The following is a 25476-nucleotide window of genomic DNA, read 5'->3' as shown; positions in this document are numbered from 1 at the left end:
CCTCATATTTTTCAGTTAGAAGACAGGCTCAAGAGGAAGTGTCCAAATTGAGATGAGAGGTAAAAGAGAGCTTCCTTTCCTGGGTCTTGGAAAAGATAAATGTAGAAATGAATTTCTCATCTAATTATTCATTCCTGTTTATATATTCTTTAATGATATGTTTCCATGGTTACCAGCGTTGTTAAATGCTGCCTGTGTTTCACTTTGCTTTGATGCTATTTGAGGTAGTATGCCGGTAGGAGAGTTTTACTTCTAAATGAAAGATGTAATTGAGGCATGTATTTGATCTAAGGTTGAGTGTTCCTGTGAAGAAGATAGTGACCGTGACCTTTTCTGTTTGTATAGTTTAGTGTAGTTGTTCCACTGATGTTCTGTGAGTGTCCCAGGCATTGGGAAGGAAGGAAGGAAGGAAGGAAGGAAGGAAGGAAGGAAGGAAAGGAAGGAAAGGAAGGGGGGGTAGGGAGAAAGAGAGGGAGGGGTTGAGGAAAGAATCTGAGCCATACACATACTGAATTCATGTGTACATTTCAGTACTGTTACATATATTTAGTGACAGTGATTTGATCAGACTGTCAAGTAGGTGAGATTGCTTTTTACGTGCCCCATCCCTCTCTTCTCCCCATGCTGTCCCTGTTCTTCGCGCTACCTATACAAGCCAAGAGCCACAGCCTTCTTTCAAAAATGTGTCATATATTCAATTACCTCATCTCAGTATCAGTCTGCGTCAGAGTCCCACCTTGTCAGAGGCTGTCTGCTTTTGAAGTCCTAATTGCCACTGAGAGATACATGGCTTTATCCCCTGCTAAAACAATGCCAGGCATCCAGAACATATAAGAATTTGGGGGCAGGGCCATGCAGGGGGACAGCATATGTCACATATATATCAGTCCCCTATCTGCTAGTTGATAATTCAAGCTCATTAGAAAATAACAGCATGACATCAAACAAGAAAAGTAATCCTCAGCCACTACTAAGAAATATTTACTTAGTATTCATCTTCAGCAATATGTATATATATATATATACAGAAATATGTATATATATATATATACAATTTTTAATGGTGTCTATTGTAGAAATATCAATAGATTATGGAGGAAACTCACACCATTTTAATAGTCACCTTTTCCTTTTCTCTTTTTCCCTCTTCAAAAGGTTTTTGGATTTCTGACAGTTCTTAGTGGAGAAAGAAGTAACCTCTAAATTTCTTTTCATTTTCTCTCATTTGAGAATGATATGGGTTTCATAGAGTTAAGGCAGTTTGGGCCTTCTTTTACTTGAACAAATTTAGGGATAGCAATTTGGTTCCCAAGAGTCCTGTGCTCTTTTGCTGGGTTGTCATGAGGTTATTTTGTTTACTTAGAGACTTTGCCTTCCAGTTTAAATTTGAGAACATGTTGATTCTTTCTTCGATTTGCATCTAAGAATCAAAAATTGTTATGATCCAAACCAAATTTAGAGATTTTTATAGTTATCTTTTATATTTCCTGTAGATTTTTATGGGTTATTGATTTACAAGCTTGCAGAGAAATTGAGGTCACTTTTTTTAGCAGTTGGAGATGCAGAATAACTATTCCATGAAATCACAAAATTTTTTAAGCTGTGTGCACCCAAGTATAAGATAATCTGTAAAGCTCAAAGCTTTTAATGTTTTTATGTATATTCAACCATCTTTTTGACGGCATTGCACACCAATTAAAAATTAGTTCTCCTCTTTTCTTGAATTCACATGATTCTATTTTTCTCACTAATTTTTGAAGACATATTGTACCTGTACTATAATTTCTAGTTGAATCATTTGCTTTTTCATTTATTTTTCATATTTTCTAATCTCCCCTCTTCTAGATAATGAGGCCCCAGCATTTTAAATGTCTGTCTTCAACAAGTGGCATGATTTACTTTTTTTTTCTTTAGGATCCTAAAGTAATGTTAAACTGACCTATTTCTATCCAAGACAGCAAAAGTGCTATTTTATATAATGCAGTCTAAACCAGGAGTCAACAGCTTATGAGGGACAACAACAACCCCCAGAAAACCTTGGGAGGGCTATTTCAAGCCCAAACCTAAAGAGATGGAAAACACCATAATTAGCATGGCAAGTCTTCATTTTCTTTCTCCTTCATCTTTGGGGTTGTCCTGCTTTAGCATTCATGTACAAGAAACAAATTAGAGCTAAAACTAGAGACTGGATACATACATAACTTGGAAGTATAGTGTCAGGTCTCTTAAAGATAGCACTTAATTTCATTTCATCTAATATCTCTTGAAGTTATAGTTTGCTGTTGTCATACTATATGTATGTGTGTGTGTATAAGAAATATTTGTATATATATTTGACAGGTCCATCACACTTTTCACAGATGCAATTATGCCACGTCTGAGACCTCTTGATGATGAAAAGTTGCATATAGAAAGATACCTGCCCCATAGTAGCATCTTCCTGCAATCTCTTACCTCCTAAAAAATAAAAGTCCTCGAGGAGGGAGTGACAGCCTGAAAGAGATTAATTGAGACAAATGAGAGAAATAAAGAAAAAGAAGAAGAGCTGTCTGGTTGCTGAGGCAAAGCTGAAATTGTTATGATCCAAACCAAATTTAGAGATTTGATAGAAAAAAAATTATGGGGCTGTAGGAGTATACCAAAGACAAACTTTGAGTAATAGACTATAGGACTATAAAGACATTTTTTGACATAGCACACAGTCCCTTTTACTGGATCCCCAGGTAAACCATCATCCCTCCTTGGTTCTGCATACCATCAGGGCCATGAAGCTTCCAAAATGAATAGTTCCCTCATTGGAAGGCTCTATTAGAACATTTTTCCTACTGCTAAGGATTTCACTTCTGCCCTCCAAAGCATTTTGGAAACTATAAACCTAATTTGTGAGACTGCACACCATAAATGGATCAGAGCTAGAGGCTCTGACTGAGACAGAAGTGACTTGAATCCCAACTCTGTCACAAAGTAACAATGCGAACTACTGCATATTGTATCATATAAAGACTGAGTTTTCCTCATCTTTAAAACGACATAATGCCTGTTTTCCAGTGTTGCCCTAACAAGTAATGAGAATAATATATCTACAATACTTAGCCAATACCCAGAAACCCTTACTTAATTGATAAATGAGTGTTACAGATATATCAGTGAATTAAATAACATCTACAACAGTAGGTTGCTCTCTGATGACAGAAAGTTAGTCCCTGTAACTTACTTCTTGTCTCTAAATCAAACATACTTGGATTCTTTCAACTTCCCCAAAATATAGTTTTTCAAGGGCATCTTAGACTTTTCCACTCAAAGGCATCTTGTGTAGTAGCCTAAGAGATAAAATAAATGCTTGGTGGAAAAAACAGTACACATCTAAGAACCAGGTTGCTAGATTCTTGTCCCAACTCTGCCATTAATCAGCTTTGAGCACCAGCAAGCCCAATCTAAAACTACCAGTCAAGAAATACAATCAGAAAACAATATACAGTTAGGGAAAGGAATATCTACCTTCATATAATTAAACTAAGTATAGACAAGAAATGCACAATGACAAAAAAGGGTCCCAAACTGTGTTGACATTTACCACTGAACACAGAGGCTAAAGCCCATTTGTAATACCCATTTTTTACTTATGAAATAATTACAGGTAATGTAGCTATTTATTCCTGTGATACCTTTTGGTGATTCATTGTAAGTCATCAAGAATAAAAGCTCTGTGGCATCCTAAAGAGTCTGGAGGCTGCTGAAACCCACACTTGTAACTCTGAGTTTCTCTCAGCTGGTATTTCTCTAATGTGCAAGGAGAAAATTATTCAAGGTCTTTAGAACAAGAATGTACTTTAAATTCTATTTATAAATTATATGTGCTTTGCCATTAAATAAGCTAGACCAACCCAAGCACATTATTATTTAAGTTGCCTTATCAAGAAGACTTTCATTTAATTTTTGTAAATGTTTTTCTTTGAGACAGGCATGCTTATTGATAGCATTCCTTAAGTCAAATGAGGGGCTGGTGGGCAAAACAGTCTTACTGTGGCCAGTGGGAGTGAAGGAGGAATATTCTGTTTTGTGTTAGAGTTATGATTATGAAGAAGATCTTGGCCCATTTCTGGTTTGCTGTGGTCTATTTGTATCTCTGTTAGAGTTAGAGTCAAGTTCTTACTGTCTTTGAAAACAGGAATAAGATAGTCATGGAAAAAGAGAAAAGAAAGTAAAATTTGATCTTATACTTCTAGGAATTTGCAATCTAACTAGGAGGATGAAAAGTCACTGAGTAGAAGAGAAAGCATTGGTTTAGGAGAGACTTGCACTCTTGCCTGCTCCCTTCTCTCATTTTGTGTGATCTGAGTTAAGTCATCAGAACTTAGCAAGTCTAAGTTTCCTTGGTTATGAAGTTGAGTGATTTAAAAATAATATCTTAGATTCCTTTAATCTCTTTAGTTCTATGCTAAAGGGATATAGAAATAAAATTTTGTTACCAAATACGATTAAAAATTAATACAGATTAAATTTTAGGCATTAAATACTGAAGTAATTCAACTACTGAAAGCATCATATATAATCAAAACCTTAACTCTAATCCTAACCAGACTGGATAGTAGATAGCAGTGTATACACACACCCACCCCCCCAACACACACAAGGATATATGGATATATATGCATATATAAATATGTGTGTATATGGTAAAATTCTATAGCATTCACATATAATGCAAAACTAAAGTAAAATTAAATGCCTTAGAACTTGGCAATTTTTAAACAGGATGGATTGCAAAGTAGAGAATTCATAACAGCTATATAAAAATTTGCTTACCTTGGTACAAGTAACCTGTTCATACAACCTTTGGTCATTTCCACATACTGCAAATAAAAATTTAATTATCTTGATTTAAACTGCACAAAGACATAACTTTCATATCACTGGACTGATGAATGTAATGGCAAAGCTGCCAAATATTCTCTTATATTAGAAAATACAGAACTTATAGTGAAGGTTGTTTAATAAAAGAACACCCATAAATCCAAGGTAATATTTCAACATTAAAATGTTGATCATCAAGGCAGTGGCAAACAATCAATTATTACATATTTTATTTTGACATACCATTATATTAATAAAGTTATTATGAAAATGTCAATCTTGTCTATTGCATAAGTGATACAGTGAATAGGTTTATGGGGAAATCTCAAGGTAAGACATTTTGCTCTTTAGGTAAATTTGCTCTTTAAGCTAATTCTAAATTTCAAGAAAATTGGAATGTTTCAAATTGAACCCATATATATTCAAAGGATTGAATTTGAAAATTATTGGTCACAAATATATTCTTTTTCCATTTTCTAAAAAATTCTAGTCATCATTCAAAATTACTTCATTATTAATGTAATAGCAAAGAACCATATTAGCCACTAAAGACTAAAGATTCCCATCTCAATTATTTATAGCTTGCAAGTAGAGCCCTGCTTCCCGTGTGTTTAATGCTAACTCTGAAAATAATATAATCATAATATTCATTCACTAGTAATACCTACTTAGATGGGCTTTATGAGGATTAAAGGAAATAGGATATAAAAAAGCATCTCTCACACTATAAATGAAGTAATGTTATCTCTTAAAATACCATATTTTTTGTCTACATTTTAAATAATACATAAAGCTAAGTAGAAAAAAACAGATTATGAAAGACATTCAAATTGTCTTTTATTATTGTTTGTGAATTAGGATAGACTAACTGCTACAACATTTCCGTAATTTAAAACGATAAAGTCGGGCGCCTGGGTGGCTCAGTTGGTTGAACGACTGCCTTCAGCTCAGGTCATGATCCCGGACTTCCAGGATGGAGTCCCGCATCGGGCTCCCAGCTCCCTGGGGAGTCTGCTTCTCCCTCTGACCTTCTCCTCTCATGCTCTCTCTCACTCATTCTCCCTCAAATAAATAAATAAAATCTTAAAAAAATAAATAAATAAAATTAAATTGAAAAAATAAAACAATAAAGTCATTTTTTCACGCGTGCTGTAGTTCAGTCTGAGTGTTCCTGATTGGTTCTCCTAAAATCAGCAATAGTGAGAACCCATAGTTCCTCTACCATGTAGTTTCATCTTCCTCCATGTCCTGAGAGCCCTCTCTCTTTAGGAAGCTGATAAGGAAAATGGAGGATCATATGAGGCAGAATTTTATAGGCCAGGCCTAGAAAGAGTATCATTCCCACTTAGGTTCCACTGATCCACACAGAGCCACATGGCTACACTTAACTGCAAAGAGGTCTGGAAAATGCCAACTCTGTGCCCAGGACACATATACATATAGATGTGCTAAAATTCTATAGCACTCACATATATTGCAAAACTAAACTAAATTAAATAATTTAGAATTTAAATTGATGTTTATTGTGACTGTTTTTAAACAGGAGAGTAAAACCCAGGAGGTAAAACAGTAATTTTTGAAGAGAAAGTAAAATATCATATTTGAAACCCTAATTCTAAATTCTATAAAATTAAAAAGCTGTTTGTCCTGAGAAAAGTTACTTAAGCCCCTTCAAGTCACTTAATTCATCTTCAATTCAGTGAACTGGGCTGGAAAATTCCCAAGGTTCCTTCCAGATATAATCTTATAAGTAAAGCAATTTATTGCAGTTATGGTCAACCCTGATGTTGGAAGCATTAAAGGAAAAATTTGATAATAATATATAATAATTTGATCACATTTTCTAAATAGAACTAATAAGATTTCTGTTACTAAACAACTATCACTGGACACATAGTTAAAAGGTTGCAGTTTGTCTGAATCCCCCAGCAAAAAAAATTGGGGAAAATTTTTCATAATCCCTTCATCTTGAAATGTTTGTTGTTTATAGTTTCTGCCAGATTTATCCTAGGTACCCTGAGTGCTTTTAAAAATTTACCAGGGAGTAGCAACCTTCTTGGATTTAGAAGAGGGAGCAAATTTTGTTTCTTTTTTGCTAGTCATCTTTTCCCTCTAATTTGATGATTTTTTCCTTTACTCTTGACGTAGTATCTCTCTTTCCCTCTCTCCCCCATCATGTCCCTTGTTACAAAATTATCTTGGGCAAATTGATTTCTGAGGTAATAAATGGCTCTTTTTGTTTAGCTAAAGAACAAGGAGAAATTATTATAAGTTACTGTTTGTAGAGGAAATGAGCTGCTCACATTCATTCTTGGTTTATGCAACTATAAGCTTTAAAACTTGATAAATTTAAGGCCAACAATAGAGAGCTATTAGAAGCCCCAAATGTAAACACCTAATTCCAAAGCTTTCTTTATATGTAGCAACAGAGAAAGCATAATTAACAACAATGTAAACTTACCAATACATGGACTGTTTTCCCTATTCTATGTACACATGTAACATGTATTGACACAGAGAAACTCACACATTGGGAAAGAATAACTCAGTTGCAAAAAATTTTTGTCAAATTAAAAAGTATCATTTGAAATCTACCTTTACTTTTAGTATAGCTTACTTTTTTTAAGTTTTTATTTATATCCCAGTAAGGTCACATAGAATGCAGTATTAGTTCAAGTGTACTATAAAGTGATCTAACAATTCCATCATTACCCAGTGCTCATCACAAGTGCAGTCTTTAATCCCCATCGCCGTTTAACCCATCCATCCCATCTACCTCCCTTCTGGAAACCATCAGTTTGTTCTCTATAGTTAAGAGTCTGTTGAGTCTGTTTCTTGCTTTTCCTTTCTCTTTCTTGTTCTTTTTTTTTTTTTCCTTTGCTAGTTTGTTTCTTAAATTCCACATAAAAGTGAATTGTTTTTCTCTTATTTCCGCTTAGCATAATACTCTCTAGCTCCATCCATGTTAATGCAAATGGCAAGATGTCATTCTTCTTTATGGTGGAATAACATTCCATTGTATACCACCTCTTCTTGATCCATTCATCAGTCAGTGGACACTTGGGCTGCTTCCATAATTTGACTATTACTGATAATGCTGCTATAAATATCAGAGTGCATGTGTCCCTTTGAATCAGTATTTTTTATTCTTTGCATACCTAGTAGGGTGATTGCTGGATTGTAGGATAGTTCTATTTTTAATTTTTTGAGGAATCTCCATACTATTTTCCATAATGGTTGCACATTCCCACCAGCATTGCATTCCCACCAGCAGCACAAGAAGGTTCCACTTGCTCCACATCCTCACCAATGCTTATTGTTTCTTGTGTTGTTGATTTCAGATGCTGATTTCATTCTGATAGTTGTGAGGTATATCTCATTGTAGTTTTGTTTTGCACTTCCCTGATGATGAGTGATGTTGAGCATCTTTTCATGTGTCTGTTGGTCATCTATATGTCTTCTTTGTAGAAATGCTTATTCATGTCTTTTCCCCATTTTTAATTGGATTATTTGGTTTTTGCATTGATTCTTTATATATTTTGGATACCAACCCTTTACCAGATATGTCATTTGCAAATATCTTCTCCCATTCCATAGGTTGCCTTTAAGTTTTGTTGATTGTTTCCTTCACTGTACAGAAGCTTTTTATCTTGATGAAGTCCCAATCATTGATTTTTGCTTTTGTTTCCCTTGCCTCAGGAGACCTATCTAGAAGCTGTTCTATAGCCCATGTCAGAAAGATTAATACCCGTGCCCTCTAGAAGGAGCTTTATGTTTTCAGTTCTCACATTTAGGTCTTTAATCCATGTTGAGTTTACTTTTGTGTATGGGGTAAGAAAGTGATCCAGTTTTGTTTTGTTGCCGTCCAGTTTTCTCAACACCATTTGTTGAAGAAACTATCTTTTTCCCATTTGGATATTCTTTCCTCCTTTGTCAAAGATTAATCGACCATATAACTATAGTTTCATATCTGGGTTTTCTGTCTTATTCCACTGATCTATGTGTCTATTTTTATGCAAGTACCATACAGTTTTAGTTACTACCACTTTGCAATATAACTTGAAATCTGGACTGTGATACCTCCAGTTCTGTTTTTCTTTTCCAAGATTGCTTTGTCTATTTGAGTTCTTTTATGGTTCCACAGAAATTTTCTTTGGTCTATGTCTGTGAAGAATTCCATTGATTTTTTTTTTTTAAGATTTTATTTATTTATTTGACAGAGAGAGATCACAAGTAGGCAGAGAGGCAGGCAGAGAGAGAGAGGAGGAAGCAGACTCCCTGCTGAGCAGATAGCCTGATGCGGGACTCGATCCCAGGACCCTGAGATCATGACCCAAGCTGAAGGCAGCGGCTTAACCCACTGAGCCACCCAGGTGCCCTCCATTGATATTTTGATAGGAATTGTATTAAATATGTAGATTGCGTTGGGAATTACAGACATTTTAACAATATTTATTCCTCTAATCCATAAGCATGGAATATCTTTCCATTTCTTTGTGCCATCTTTAATTTCTCTCATCAGTGTCTTATTGTTTTTAGAGTACAGGTCTTTGACCTCTTTGGTTAGGTTTATTCCCTGCTATCTTAATATTTTTGGTGTAATTGTAAATGGTCTTGATTTCTTAGTTTCTCTTTCTGCTGCTTCATTATTAGTGTGTAGAAATGCAACAGATTTCTTAGTACAGCTTTTTACAAACTGCAATTCCTCTGTTTATGTTCAAATCAAGGAAAATCTTTCAGTGATGATAAAAAATAGATTACAATCTGTATTTTAATAGCTATGATTATTACAAAATATTCTAGTGTTTAAAATTCCCTAAGTATAATTTTTCAATTTGCAGATATTAAACTCTTCATGAAAAACAAGTCAACCCTATATTACTAAATTATTACCATCACAAAACAAAAACCCAATATTTTGGTGTCTACCCAAACAGTCAAAAATTCTCTTTATTTTAGTAAAGCTAATTTTTTTCTAGTTATTTCATTGAGTCATTCAATAATGCAGCAGAAATTTTACTTATATATTTATAAATGCTATATATATAGACATACCCTATACATATAATATATACTCTATTCCTTTATAAGAACAAAGAGAGAAGGTTCAGCGCCTCAAGATTGTCTATCTGTAGAAGACAAGGAACATTAGTACATTAAAACACAACAAGGATCTGTCAGGATCTGGTGAAAGAGTAATCTGTATTCTCATTCTACTCTACGTTACAGTATTTTTCCTTGGGGTTATAATGATGGTCTTTGAGAAAATATCTCTATGGAGAATTCAGTTCTTATTCTTACATACACACGTATGCCCACTCACTCACTTCCTTACCCATCTTCAACATGGAGGGCAGAAGCCACAAAAAAGATCCCGTTTCTACTGGCTCTGATTAAGGAGAAAGGGAAACCATGCTCCAGCACATACTCTCCTACTGAGTGCAGAGCCCTGTGAAACCTAAATACAAAGCACTGAGCATCAAGCTAAGCGTACAGTGCCTTAAGTGAACAGATCAAGCTGCCACACACTTCTGCCACTTGCAAAAAAGCTGGTACAGGCTCTTGGGCAGGAGTCTTAGTGTCACTGCTGTGCGATGGCTTAGCAAAGTTACCCTGCCAGCAGTCACTTAAGCTGCCAGCAGTTGGAAAAGAAATGGTATGGAGAGAGTGTTTTCTTCTATTCCGGCCTAACTGGAAAACTATTAATATCTCTCTGGAAACAAACCAAAGGATTAAATAATTTCATTAATGTTTTTTGATCCAGAATTTAAGGCAAAACACCCTCCATTAAGATATTTAGAGAGACTGTCAGAAAAGCTATTTGAGAGTTCAGAAGTATTATAAACTGAATTGTGTCTGCCCAAAATTCATATGCTGAAGTCCTAGGGTGCTATAGATTGTCATTGTATTGCTAATAGGGTATTTAAAGTGGTAATTAAGTTCAAATAAGGTCTTTAGGTGGGTCTTAATCCAGTACTACTGATGAGGAGGAGATTACAATACAAAAATACACAGAGGGGAAAAACAACAACAACAACAATGTAAAGACACAAGGAGAAGCTACAGAGCCATCTACAAGCCCAGGAGAGAGGCCTAAGAAGAAATCAGCCTTGCAGATAAACACCTGATCTCGGACTTCTAGCCTCTGGAACTATGAGAAAATAAATTTCCATCCTTTAAGGCACCCAGTCTGTGATACTTCATCATAGCAATTCTGCAAGCTAATATAAGAACAATTTGCAAAAGGTAGAAAAGTCAGATTGTGACCTTCAGAGTGTGAGGTCTGAAAGAGCTTCCCTCTTTAGCATATCCTCCACACTCATCTAGGTATGACTACTTATATTTTTGGTCTGGACAGTCCATCCCATGTTTGGTTCCAGGATGAACATACTAAAGCTCCAAATTGGAAAAATTATTCTCCTACTTAATATAAAGGATCTTTATTTTTGCTGGAGGACCAGAACCTGGTGCCTAAACACCATGTTTAAGTTCTCAATCCACATCTCTGAATTCCAGACCTTGTTAGCCTTCCAAAGCTGGCAACCAGGCCTCTGCATCCAGGTCCTGTGGCACGTTTCGTAATCCATTGCTATCTCCACTGAGTGCTGGCTCTCGGTTTGGAATCAAGAGTTCTATTCTTTGTTCCCCTGCCAGTTCCTCAAACCTGGAAAGGGCAATGTTGTAGGCAATTTAAGTTCTTTCATTCAGCCATTCAGAAATTTGCCTCACAACAACTTTAAAATGTAAATTAGAAAGTTTACATCATTTTCTAATGAAAGTCTCAGAGAAAGAAGGACACTTTGTATCCAGAAAATGCTTACAAAGCTGCTCTTTTACATTATATAGATGATCAGAAGAGGCCATTTGACGTCACTGAGAAATGGATTAGGCAGTGAACAAGTTAAATTAGGTTAATCGGTTTAAAATCGTCTCCTTATTGCTCTTAATATCAATCAGAAACTTGTTTACAAAATGCTAATGCTGGTAATAATATAAATTGCTGTTTGTTAAATGGTTTTTCTTTTGTTGGACAGTTCAAATCTATTATTTTTCCTTAGGGTTATTGGCACTCTTAGTAGTCACTGAAAAAAATATTCCTATAAATAAATATGCATTTTTATAATATGCCTTCATGCTATTTTCAGAAAAATAAGATAACTATGGAAATTTCTGCTTTTTTTTCAATGTTTAAGCCTCATTAGAAGGAAAAGTAGGAAAGGAGTAAATTCCTTTTAAAACTCCACAGAACTTTCTTTTTGGTCTGTTTCAAACAGTAATGGACCTAGTTAAAACAGGAAGCTCAGGATGATGGCAGGCTTTATCAAGAAAGGTACATGAGCAAAGAAAATTTAAAGAAATTCTTAAATAGCCAAATCCATCTCAAATGGCTCTTGTGATCTGGAGGGAAGGGAAGCTTTAGTGGGAGGAAGTTGAGAAGGTTTTTCTTATTCCAAAGGCTTTCCCCTGTGTTGGAAGAAGGAGGAAAAAAAAAAAAAAACTTTGTCTAGTTTGTTGTGTTATTTATAGAAAATACTTAGTTCTAGATATTTCAATTGGTTTTTTTAAAGTACAAATTGCTCATCAATGTCTGTTCAAGAGTAAGATAATTATTTTTAAAAAGTAGGATAATTATGTTAGTCTTGAGAATTTGATTTTTAAAATCAAGTGAAAGATGACACCTTGGAAACTAGAATTTTTATTTTTATCTTAAAGCATGCTCTGTGTAGAGGCGCCTGTTTACAAACTTTCCTCATTTAATTGGTTTTCTTAATATGAAATAGTATTTCCAGAACTAATTAAAATTTTATTCTAATGAATATTCAGGACCAAAATATGTTATCTTTGCAGTACAGTATATAGATTTTTAAATTATCCATAAAGGTAATTATATTTCTTTACATTCGTAAAGAGTCATATATTGTTATTGATGCCAAATGGGTTTTTTGCTTCCTCTCAGGCTATGATTGAAGAAGCCATCACCAGAGCAGAATCTTTCTCAGTTATGTATACACCATTTGCAACAAAAATCAGAGCTGATAAAATAGAGAAAGTAAGAGAGGTTTTCACAAAAACTCATCCTGCATATGTGGAATATATCTATACAGGTAATAATTCAAGAATCGGCTGATATTTTATTTCTATTAAAACGAATACAGGGCCATTTCTGATTTATTTGTTTATTATTATAGTTTCAGGAGTACATTGCTGGGTGTGGTTTTTTTTTTTTCATTTTAGTGTATTTTTTCATCATTGTAAGTGTACTTTTTAATCCCCATCACCTATTTCCCCCATATTCCACTTCCCACCTTCCCTCTGGTAACCATCACTTTGTTCTCCCTAATTAAGACTCTGTTTCATTGCTTGCTTCTCTTTTTTTTTCCTTTGTTCATTTGTTTCTTAAATTACACACAGGAATGAAATCATATGGAATTTATCTTTCTCTGACTGACTTATTTTGCTTAACATTAAACTCTCTAGCTCTACCCAAGTTGTTGCAAATGGCAAGATTTCATTCTTTTTTATAGCTGAAATATATATATTATATATATATGATCACTTCTTTATCCATTCATCAGTCAGTGGACACTTGGGCTGCTTCCATAGTTTGGCTATTGTAAATAATGCTGCAATAAACATTGGGATGCATGTATCCCTTGACTTCGTGCTTTTGTATTCTTTGTGTAAATACCCAGTAGTGTTATTCCTGGGTTATAAGGTGATTCTATTTTTAATTTCTGAGGCGCCTACATACTATTTTCCACAATGGTTGCACCAGTTTGCATTCCCACCAACAGTGCAAGAGGGTTCTACTTTCCAACACTTATTGTTTCTTGTATTCTTGATTTCAGCCATTCTGACAGGAGTGAGGTGATATCTTATTGTGGTTTTGATTTGCATTTCCCTGATGATGAGTATCTTTTCATGTGTCTGTTGGTCATCTATATGTCTTCTTTGTAGAGATGCCTATTCATATCTTCTTCCCATTTTTTTTTTAAAGTTGTTTTTTTTTTTTTTTTAATTTATCAGAGAGAGAGGGAGAGAGAGCGAACACAGGCGGACAGAATGGCAGGCAGAGGCAGAGGGAGAAGCAGGCTCCCTGCCGAGCAAGGAGCATGATGTGGGACTCCATCCCAGGATGCTGGGATCATGACCTGAGCCGAAGGCAGCTGCTTAATCAACTGAGCCACCAGGCGTCCCGCTTTTTCCCATTTTTAATTGGATTATTTGGTTTTTGTGTATTGAGTTGTATTGATTCTTTATATATTTTGGATACTAACCCTTTACCAGATATGTCATTTGCAAATATCTTCTCCCATTCCATAGGTTGCCTTTAAGTTTTGTTGATTGTTTCCTTCACTGTACAGAAGCTTTTTATCTTGATGAAGTCCCAATCATTGATTTTTGCTTTTGTTTCCCTTGCCTCAGGAGACCTATCTAGAAGCTGTTCTATAGCCCATGTCAGAAAGATTAATACCCGTGCCCTCTAGAAGGAGCTTTATGTTTTCAGTTCTCACATTTAGGTCTTTAATCCATGTTGAGTTTACTTTTGTGTATGGGGTAAGAAAGTGATCCAGTTTTGTTTTGTTGCCGTCCAGTTTTCTCAACACCATTTGTTGAAGAAACTATCTTTTTCCCATTTGGATATTCTTTCCTCCTTTGTCAAAGATTAATCGACCATATAACTATAGTTTCATATCTGGGTTTTCTGTCTTATTCCACTGATCTATGTGTCTATTTTTATGCAAGTACCATACAGTTTTAGTTACTACCACTTTGCAATATAACTTGAAATCTGGACTGTGATACCTCCAGTTCTGTTTTTCTTTTCCAAGATTGCTTTGGCTATTTGAGTTCTTTTATGGTTCCATACGAAATTTAGAATTGTTTAGGGATACATTCTTTTAATCTGATGAATTGAAATGGGAAGTTATTTTAAGGTTTAAAGTAGAACTAGTCCTCTAGGTCTAGCACAATATTCCTTATGCTACGATGTTTCTATACTTTAAGAGAAGAGGTAGAGACACCTGCATGGCTCAGTCCGTTGAGCATCCAACTCTTGATTTCAGCTCAGGTCATGCACTCAGCGTCCTTGGATGGACCCCCACAATGGGTTCCAGACTCAGTGTAGAGTAGGCTTGAGATTCTCTCTCCATCTCCCTATGCCCCTCCCCCACTCGCGCACTCTTTTTCTCTCTAAAACAAATAAATTAATCTTTTCAAAAACAAGTAAAAGGAGAGGTAAATTCTAGAAACTCTAATATTTTTATTTTTTTAATTTTTTATTTATTAATACATTAATAAATTAATATTTATTTAATTTGTTTATTTATTTTATAGAGGGAGAGTGCAGGGGGAAGGGTGGAAGGAGAGGGAGAGAAGCAGATTCCTTGCTGAGCAGGAAGCCTGATGCAGGGCTAAATCTCACAACCCTGAGATTATGACCTGAGATGAAATCAAGAGTTAGATTCGTAACTGACTGAGCTAACCAGGAACTCCATAAACTCTAAATTTTTTTAAAATGAAGGAATAACCTGTAGTAAAATGCTGCCTTTCCCCATATTCCTCATCAGTAAACTAGAGGATTAGAGTATTTTCCAGAAGATGAAATTTTTCCAATGCTTCCCTTTTCTACTTTCCTTCTTCCATCTATCTCACACTTCAAACTTCCCTCTTTCCTTATGTTCTTGGATCATTGATATCCAAATGAGATCTGGTTGCTCAAGTATACATAGAGGACACAACACTGACATTCTCCCTTTTCCCTCTTTTTGTCTTTGGAAGACACTGGCTTTTATTCATTCATTCAAAAATCATTTTTAATATCTACTATGTGCCAACCATTATTCTGAATTAAGACAAAGACAAAGCCACTCAATGGCTACCATGGTAAGGAAAATCTCTAAATGCACATACCTAATATCACATCTTCCCATTAAGAGTCCTTCATTCCTCATTTTCATGGTTTTGAGACCAAGTCACTGGTTTGTATGATTAATAATGTACTCTGTTAGCGATTGCTTTTAGGTGCCAGTATTATGGACTAAGATGATTCTCAATTTGAAACAAAAGAATAGCACCCAGAGAAAACAAATAGCTTTTCCAAAGATGCATAGCAAATTAGTGGTGGCAGGCCTTGGATTTGAACCCATGTCCTTGCTATTGAGCAGCTGTACCATTTCCATCTGATAAGAGCAGAGGTGTGACAGAAGTATTAAATTTAGGTCCTACATAGCCCTTATTTTTCACGCTCTTTAGAGGAAACGTATTACATAAACATAAATAGTGATGATTGAATACTGAATCTCTAAAGAACAATGAGAATTTAAAGGCAAGGTAAGGGAAGAGAAGAAACCATAGTTTATGCTATAAGGACCACTGATGCTGATTTACTCTGAACATTTTGTAAGGAAGTGGATAAGAATGTTTCAGAACTCACATTTTTTGCTAATTGTTATAAAGCATTTATTATTTGTTATGGATATATTAAGAGTTTTTTGGGGAGTAGCCTTAATAGCAAACAAGAGTCATGTCTATCTAGTGTCATGGAAAATGAATTAGATTCAGCTATTTCCATATCTATTCTTGGATCCATTGGTAATGAAGAGAAATTCATTGAGGATATCACCTGTTTGATAATTCTTCTACTGGTAGAATGAGTTTAGTTATATTTAACTTACTTTACAGAGAATTCATGAAGATTAATTAATATTTTGGAAGCACTGTTGCCACTCAGAGTTTAAAAACAATAATAACTTTAATGAGCCAGATTCATGTCTCATGTAACTCTATCAAACCTGTTATCAAGATGAATTGTGATCTATTGGCAAGATGATTCATGCTAAAGGATCTTATATGTTGGAAAAGAAGATAATAATAAGTTACTAATGATTGTTTCTATTATTTTATAATTACTAATTGCTGGAGTATGACAGTGCTATTTTAAGGAAACCAGAGAGGAAAGACACAGCTTCTGGAGGGAAAAGTGGAGGTAGAGAAGATAGTCTAGAATTTTAAATTTCATTGGGATTGGTTAGGTGCTTCCCCTGTAGAACTTGTACTTTAGGTGACCAATGCTATTGCACTGATGACATTACTTGACTGGTACAAATCAGGGAAGGATCTTCCCCAAAGTCATTGTTGTAATGGTAGTGAAACCACTGTTATTAACTGTATGTGTACAGTCTGTGGTCTGGCTTCTTTTCCCCCATGCAATTTTAATGTGAGTGAGGACCTAAAACATAGGAAAAGGGAACATAAAATGTTATCTTTAGCATCTGTATCTCTCTTATAGGTGGTACCAAGATATTAGGGCAGGCAGTAGCTAGAAAGTGAGTCACACAAGAGAATAGTTATTTTGTTTTGTTGACACTTCCCCAAAACCAGGATTTTCCTTTTTTCTGTCTCATAGATAGAATTTAAGAAACTTCTATTCTGCCAAAAATTTATTCAGTTATTTTCAACAAATAGGCACATAGCAAAGCAGATATGTGCAAACAGATTTTTTTTTTTTAACCTATACATATTCATCTTTGGTCTGTTCAGGGCCAGTAATATATTCTATCCCATTCCCATGGACTCAGTCTCCTTCAATCTTTTTTTTTTTTTTCCAGTGTTCCAAAAATCATTGTTTATGCACCACACCCAGTACTCCATACAATACATGCCCTCCTTAATACCCACCACCAGGCTCACCCCTCCCCTCCAAACCTTCAGTTTGTTTCTCAGAGTCCACAGTCTCTCATGGTTCATCTCTCCCTCCAATTTCCCCCAACACTTCTCCTCTCCAATCATTAATTTCTAGGAACTCTTTCTTGAGCTCTCTGTATCCTTTCTTATATACACCATGTCTTTTAAATGGATGTAGAATTTTTTTTTTTTAACTCCCAATGTCCTCCATGTCACCAAACTGTGGAAAGAGCCAAGATGCCCTTCAACAGATGAATGGATAAAGAAGATATGGTCCATATATACAATAGAATATTATGCCTCCTTCAATCATTTCTAAAATTTAATCTTCCTTCAGTAACTAATCAAATTCACCAGCTTCCCTTCCCCTTTTCATGGGATTTTCTTCTTTCCCGGTCTGGTTCAACTTTCACAGAGCTCAAGCATACCCATTGCCCAAAAAGGTCAGTGGATATATGAGGAAAGATTCTTTTTTTCGAAGTCTGATGCAGGCTGGTGCAGCTGCTGATTACATGGCTAATGCAACATGAGATCACCTCTGTTGACGAGCACAACCAAATGGGCTCATTTATGTGACACGTTAGGTGACCCAAGGATACCTGTATGAGTTCTCCATGCTGTCTTTTGATGGAGATGCTTTTTTATATGTATACCAATCACCCTCACCACGTAAGTTGGCCCAAACTAGAGCCATTCTCCGAGATTCCCTTTCATTGCCAGAGTGCTGGCTAGTGAACCCAGTCACTTTCTGGATCTTACTCGAAAAATCCCCTGTACTCCACCAAAGGCTGGTAGTAGTTTTAGCCCTATATTCAATTCGCTGTGTTAGTCTGCCATGTCTCTTCTCCCTTTCTTGATGCTCCAGAATCCCAAGATACTCAAGACAAAAAGAGAATCAACAATGGAGATGGGTGGTTTGTTCATTTGTTCATTTATTCATCAAACATTTATTGGGCACATATATTCCAGACTCTATTCTAGGGAGTGCTAGAATATACCTGCTCCTAAGAAAGGACCTGACCTTAGTAATTTGTAATTTAGGGTAAATATTAGACTATATTTTTCCACTCTTCTGGAGAATATTTTCAATTAAAACCTAAGCTCTAATGGTGGAATGGAAGGCTGACTCTAATTAAAAGAATGATGGAGGAGAAAACAGACAAGGGAGCAGTTTGAAACTAGAAATCCTCCCCCCTGAAAGCAGCAGAGACTAGCTAGTTGTTTACCAAGTTATTTTTTCCTCTCATGTATGTAACTAAAATAAATTTCCAGCCTCCCTTGTGACTGAGTAATGGCCAATAGAATGTGGGCAGAAAAAGTACATGCCACCTTCGGGGCTGGTCCATAAAACCCTACAATGCAGAACTCTCTTTCCCTGACCACTGTAGATAGGACTGTGAAACTGAAGAAGCCACAGACAAAAGAAGCTTGGAGTCCCTGAATGACCATGTTGAAGGTCACCCCTCTAAAGACCCACATGAACAAAAAACAAAATTCTCTTGCTTTAAATCACCGAGCTCTGGATTTGGAGGTCTTTTGTTTTGGGTGTTTTTGTTGTTAAAATGCATAGCTTTACTCTACTGCACTGCCCTATATCATAACAGGTAGGCAGCTTGTTACTCTATCCACAATGCACACAATAAATTCTTGTGAACTCAGTGACTAAATAAACACTCCCTCAGAAACACTCAGTTTGTACACATTCTTTTCTACTTCACTCTCACTCATCCTTCTCCATACAGCTACCGGTGACTGCTCTCAAGCACACATGTTTGTACCCACAATGGAAAAATAATATTTCAGGAGACCCACTGATGGCCCACGGAAAGCAGAACACAAGTATGTAGTTTTGATTGCAGCAAGAGAAATTTAGGCCATAAGAACTTCTAAATTATAAAGTTCATCAAAATAAACAATCAACAGATGAAGGTCATAAAATCTATACCTTGAAGATCTTGGATAAAGAGTTACCTATCTATGTTGTGCTGGATAAGTAGTTATTATCATTAAAACTTGGAGACTAACACTTAATTCTCCCAGATGGGCTGGCAGAAAAACCTCTAACTCAGAAACTCTGCCCAATCCAGGTCACCTTCATCAAGCCTAGATAGTGTTGAGTTCTTTACACCTCCATCTTGTGACAGTGCAGTGAGCCCAGCAATAGCTGGCAGAGGTGGCGGTAATGAGCAGGTAAAGTTTTCACAATAAAGATTTCTGGGGCAGTATATTTTTCTCTAGCTAACCTTCAATTCACAGTCACCCATGTCAGGGATTTCCACAAAAACAGATGGAAAGGGGAAAGCTATAAAAATAAATCAATTTTGAGATGTGTATAGGTATAAATATTTTTAATCTTCTTACTGAATAGACCAACTAAATGAGTGATTCGTTATGAGAAAAATCCACTTCACCCTCAGTGGCAGACAGTAGAACCATATTGCCCTTCTAAGGTCTACAAGACCGACGAGGGAAGGTTAAAATTCAAATCTGCCTTCTGGGACAACCAGGCTTATACATCCTCAGAAACTTACTATGCATCCTCTGCTATTTGGAGAATCTAGTAAGACCAGCCAAAATCTTAAGCTGTATTATATTATGTTTCTCAGAGAAAAAAAATTACTGAATTTTTAGCAGAGTAGCTATCCATTTTTCTTATTTAAAGAAAAATCCAGTTTGATTCATGCCGAGTAGTCAGGGTATATAAAGCAAATAATAATTCATCAGCCCCAGAATTATGTTTTCATTTATAAAGATTTTGCTCAAGATTTTTATTCATATATTCCAGCAAAATAATGTAATTTTGTATAGTTCTCATTCTTGCATGGTTGTATTTTAATAATAATAAAGTAATACAATAAGCATATCCTGTCTCCTCTTGATGAAAATATCAAGATTTATTTGCTAAATAAATAAATATTCAATAATGGATCTATGCTTAGTAATGTTTAATAGAAAAGTTTTCTGGATCAGATATCAATTACTCTAACACTTAGGTGGATAGAGTCATATTTTGTCTTTCCAATGCAATTTAACTCCCAGGAGTAAATATGTATGTTCAGAGGAATAATATATTGTTTTAAAATAGGCCTTTAAGAATTGTTTTTTACTGAAATTTATAACCCTGTTCTTGTTCAGCCATCATTCACCAGTAAGGATAATACATTCTTGTGCTTTCTAGAACAAGAAGTTAAAAATTCCTCATTTTATTCTTTTTTTCTTTAAAATGTTATAATTTTACCATGATCATGAGTTTTCAAGATCAGACTATTTCCTCTTTGTAACTCACTTTCTCAGATGGAAAAGGTTATAGAATTAAAGGCCTATTCCCCAATATTATTACGAAAGTATTATGGCCAGGTTGGTTATAAAGATGATAAATCATCTTATATTTGTACCACAGTATTCTTGTTAGAAACAAAGAATCATTCCCAAAGTACAGAAATCCCTCATATAGAGAGCTAAATTCTCTGTTCTTAAAAATATAAAAATGTTGGGGCACCTGAGTGGCTCAGTCTTTAAATGTCTGCCTTCAGCTCAGGTCATGATCCCAGGGTCCTGGGATCAAGCCCCGCACTGGGCTCCCTGCTCAGTGGAAAAGCCGGCTTCTCCCTCTTCCACTCCTGCTTATATTCCCTCTTTGGTTGTCTCTCTGTCAAATAAATAAATAAATAAAATATTTTAAAAATATATGAAAATGCTGGTCTTTCCAACTGGAAGTGTGGTTTTCTGGCACTGTTCGATCTTTTCAATGAACAGTTCACTAGTCCTTTGCAGTAGCAGGTTACAGCACTGTTTGCCTCTGGTCTCCATCATCTACTCTTACCTTCCATGATTTTACTTTTTCTGGACCTCCCTGGAACTTTAATTCATCCTGGTTGGTATGTTTTCTTATGGAGTCTGACTGAAGACAGATAGAGTGGCATTTAAAGAAATACCATTTAATGATCCAAAAATAAGTGGAAGTATTGTAAATTTTTACGGCAGCCTCTCAAAAAAAAATGGGTTGGGGCAAGATGGAGCTCTTACCATGGGATACATGGCAGGAAGCAGGTTTTACAGGTACGGTACCCATAATGCTCAGCAAAACCTTGTGATACACATACACACTCACAAATACATATATATGCATGCACAAATGCAGACACACACACATACACACACACTTATATGGCACCTTCTTTCCAAGTTCCCTCTCCCACTCCACTCATAAATTCTTCCCAAATTTATTCCTTCATAAATAGATTAGGTCCTTTCCAGTGTTAATCTCTAGGAATATTGTGAATGAAATAGTTGATCCTGTTTAATTCTAATAAGTATATAAAAATTTATAGAACACATTTTGGGTATTAACCTCACTTACGGCTTTATCACCCATCTCTTACTTTTCCTTTTGCTCTGTTTTCCTCAGACATTCTTGTACACTTTTTCTTATGTTATAAATATCTATGTAAGGCAAGTCATTACACTTCTACCGTGGGATATAAACAAACAAATAAGTAGATTACCAATCCAGATAGGCCGGGAAATTAAATTTTCAGTTTATGTAAGTCTTGTTTTGCATTCTTAGTTAACTATCCAAGAGTCACTTTCTATAAGATGTAGAATCTAACCAAAACTGAAAAAGTAGTAAAGAAAATGATCAAGATGAAAAAGATCAAGAAAAATAATGCTAGTATATATTTAAGTTTAATTATTGGTAATAATGTCATAATACTATTATCATAATAATGGCACCACCAAGATGTATTCAATTTTTCTATCTTTGTCTAGTTGTAAAAATTAATTCCTAATCCTCAAACAGTTGAGTCTTAAATAAGGAATATATTCTTCCCAGATTCTTGAAGAGTTTATGATTTCCTTGCATCTCAACTATAATATTTAAAGGATTCCAAAGTATTTGCAGATATATTGAACTACTAGCTAAATACCTATATCAGAAATCTTTGGTTTCAAGTGGAAGGAATCACAGCTCAAACTGACTTCAGTATATTATAAGTTTTAAAGGGGTAAGGAGAGATATGGAACACATTGATTTATATTATTGAAAGATCCACAGGCGGCACTGCCTTTAAATGCAGATTAATCCCACAACTTACTCACTGCTCTGTTTTCTGCTGTCAGCTTTATTCTCAAGTTCTGCCTGGTATTCCACTACCTATATCATCCCCTCAAGTGCTAGGATCTTGAGTAGTAACAAAATGCTCAAATGTCATTACAGATCTCAAATCACATTGTCCTGAAGAACAGTGAGTGCCTCTTCCACGCAGTCCCTGGACTCACTCTTACTCATTGACCCAAATTGCACTTATGTTTATGATTGAACCAAAACTGAGGTCAAGGTAATGCCAGGATTGAGTGTTCTGCACCAGTTAGGCCTCACTTTTAGAGCAGGTAGAGATTAAGAAATTTGCCAAGAGGAAAAAGAAGTAAGGAGAGAAGGCATAGTAGACAACCAACCAAGAAATGTCCACTCTAATTCTTATATCCTGCAAAAATATAGCTGGGGGCACTTGGGTAGCTGAGTCAGTTGAGTATGTCTGACTCTGGATTTTAGCTCAGGTCATGACCTTGGGGTTGAGAAATTGAGCTCCATGTCAGCCTCTGTGCTCAGTAGGGTATCTGCTTAGGATTCCCTTGATTCTCTTTCTCACTCGCTCACTCTCTCTCTGCCCCTTCCCTACTCTCTAGCTCTCTCTCTCTCTCTCTCAAATAAATAAATAAATATTTAAAAAAGCTGTTTATGGGATTATAACAACATTGTATTATTTCTTTGACTGTGACTCTAATAATATTAAAGGGAATAACAGTAATTTAATGTTTGTATTGTCTCAGGTCTACATTGGTGGGGATAAAATTAAGAAACTCTCCCAGAATCAATACAGTACAGCAAATTAAACATAAAACTTTGGAATCAACATGAATTCCAGGTGAAATGGAAATGAACTAAGCATAAAAATCCTGTGGGATTATTTGTTTTTTCAAAGTTTATATATGGTCTATGAGACCAACCTTAAAAATTCAAAGATCGGTTTTGAATCAGAGAAGACCAACAACCTGAAGTGAAAATTAAGAATCTCAGGAATGGAAACTAAATTTTTCCATTTGCATTCAGAACTCTATAATGAAGGTCAAAGGGAAAATGCAGCTTTTTATATGAAGATTCATTATACATAGAGCTTTCTCACACATCAAATGCAAAAATCAAAATATGCTATGTTTTTAAAAGTAGAAACTGTTTTATTATTTATGGGAGGCAATAATGATAACTTAGCTGCAAAGCTGCTGCCTTTTGCTATTTTCTTGCTGATGTGAATTTGTGGATAACTTCCAAGATAGAAGTATTGGCATTAAAAGGAGTACAAGATAAAACTCAGAAAATGGTTGGAAAAGAACTAATGACAAAGTGTTGGCATTACGAAGATACTGTGAAACTGATCAGTAAAAAGAAGTCATATAACACTGACATGGTCCCATCTCATACTGAGCAATTGGGACCTTTAGAAATGAGATTTTGCTCCAACCCAAAATGTCAGAACATTTTGTTATGGACAAAGGGCAGAGAAATGACATAGATGCCAGAAAATAGAGAAGGAAATGAAACTTAGAGAAAGGTGATGATAGAACACTAACAGATCTGCATACTTCTAAAAGAGTTTATAAATTTTTTGTGCTTTTTCTTTTTTAAAAAAATTTGCTTTGTAAAGTTCATTCGTAGTTTGTTGTCTACGCTTATAATGAGGTGTCCAACAGAAAACACTGATGCTGATGGCCTCTACATTTTGTACTTTACTTCCAGAGAGCTTATATTTTACAGATATTTAACTTAATAACAGTTAAAGCTATTTCTCATATATATAGATGAGTCTGCTGATCTACAATCAATATTTCATGTTTGTGCAAATGCTTTTCTGGTGATGCCGACAGTTTCGCTAAGTCAGACTCTCTCTATTAACCCAATCTTTTTGTGACTATGAGTTTGTATTTCTCAGAGAACAAGCTGCGACAAAGGTACAACCCAAATATGAAACTAATTTTTCCATCCAGGCAAAGCTACTCTGTTCATTTGAGCATTTTACTCCATTGAGTTATGCAATACTTATTATTTTACTTCACTCTTCATAAGTTAAACAGAAACCACTTGAGATTTAGGTAAAATAAGGACCAAAGTCTGTGTGATATTTATTTCTAAGCTTAGTGACAAAGAAATAAATCATATCTCAGAAGCTCTGAACATTTTATTCGTTCTTTCTGAAGTTCTTTTTTTTGAAAAAGATTTTTTGAAGTTCTTTTTTTTGATCATTAAAAATTCAGGGTTTGGAAAAGTTTGTTTTTAGATTCAAATATTGATGAGCACCTACTAGATGCTTAGGCATGGGCATAACTTAAAAATAACTTAAAAGAGGATTAAAACTTGTTAGGGAGATAAGACATACTCCCATGAAACCTTAGGAAATTCACTCTGGAGTGAATAATATAGATTTCTTTAAGAGTTTGAAGAGTGATGTTGAAATATTCAGGTAAACCTGCATGGACAAGATGGGACTTAAATTAGGTACATCTGGAAAGATAGTCATCAACTGAATAAAGAGAAAAAGAGAATATGTAAGTGTTTCTTAGGAAAAGAAGTTTTCTGAACAAAGAAAAGTTCAGAAGCAGGATAAGCACAGGCTGGTACAAGTTAGTGAAATCAGCAGAGCAGATGATAAAGGTTTATATTGGAGGAAATGTAGGAATTAGGTAGAGACTGTGAAACAGATACACACAGTTGAGAACCTTGAATACCAAGAAAGAAGTCACTAAAGTTCCTGAGAAAGTATGTGGCAAACACAAAGGCAATGTTCCAGAAATATTCCTTGCATGGTGGGGTGGCATAAAATGATAGTGGTGGCAGTGACGTTGGCTGGGAAACTTTTTCTGTAATCCAGATGTTATGTG

The 25476-nt window shown here is 35.3% G+C and overlaps 1 protein-coding gene across 2 annotated transcripts in view; it reads left to right on the top strand.

Moving 5' to 3' along the window:
* SPATA16 (spermatogenesis associated 16) overlaps positions 1–25476 on the top strand; it is a 244138-nt gene that overhangs the window by 164927 nt on the left and 53735 nt on the right. For both annotated transcript variants that reach the window (XM_045088170.1, XM_045088171.1), the window contains exon 6: positions 12812–12959. In XM_045088170.1, coding sequence (XP_044944105.1) covers positions 12812–12959 — 148 coding nt within the window. The remainder of the gene's footprint in view (positions 1–12811; positions 12960–25476) is intronic.

Source organism: Mustela putorius, unplaced genomic scaffold (assembly GCF_011764305.1).
Source record: "Mustela putorius furo isolate JIRA1106 unplaced genomic scaffold, ASM1176430v1.1 tig00003834_pilon_pilon_pilon, whole genome shotgun sequence".
NCBI lineage: Eukaryota > Metazoa > Chordata > Mammalia > Carnivora > Mustelidae > Mustela > Mustela putorius.
Note: the sequence above shows the minus strand (reverse complement) of the source record. Positions and strands in the feature narration are given on the sequence as shown.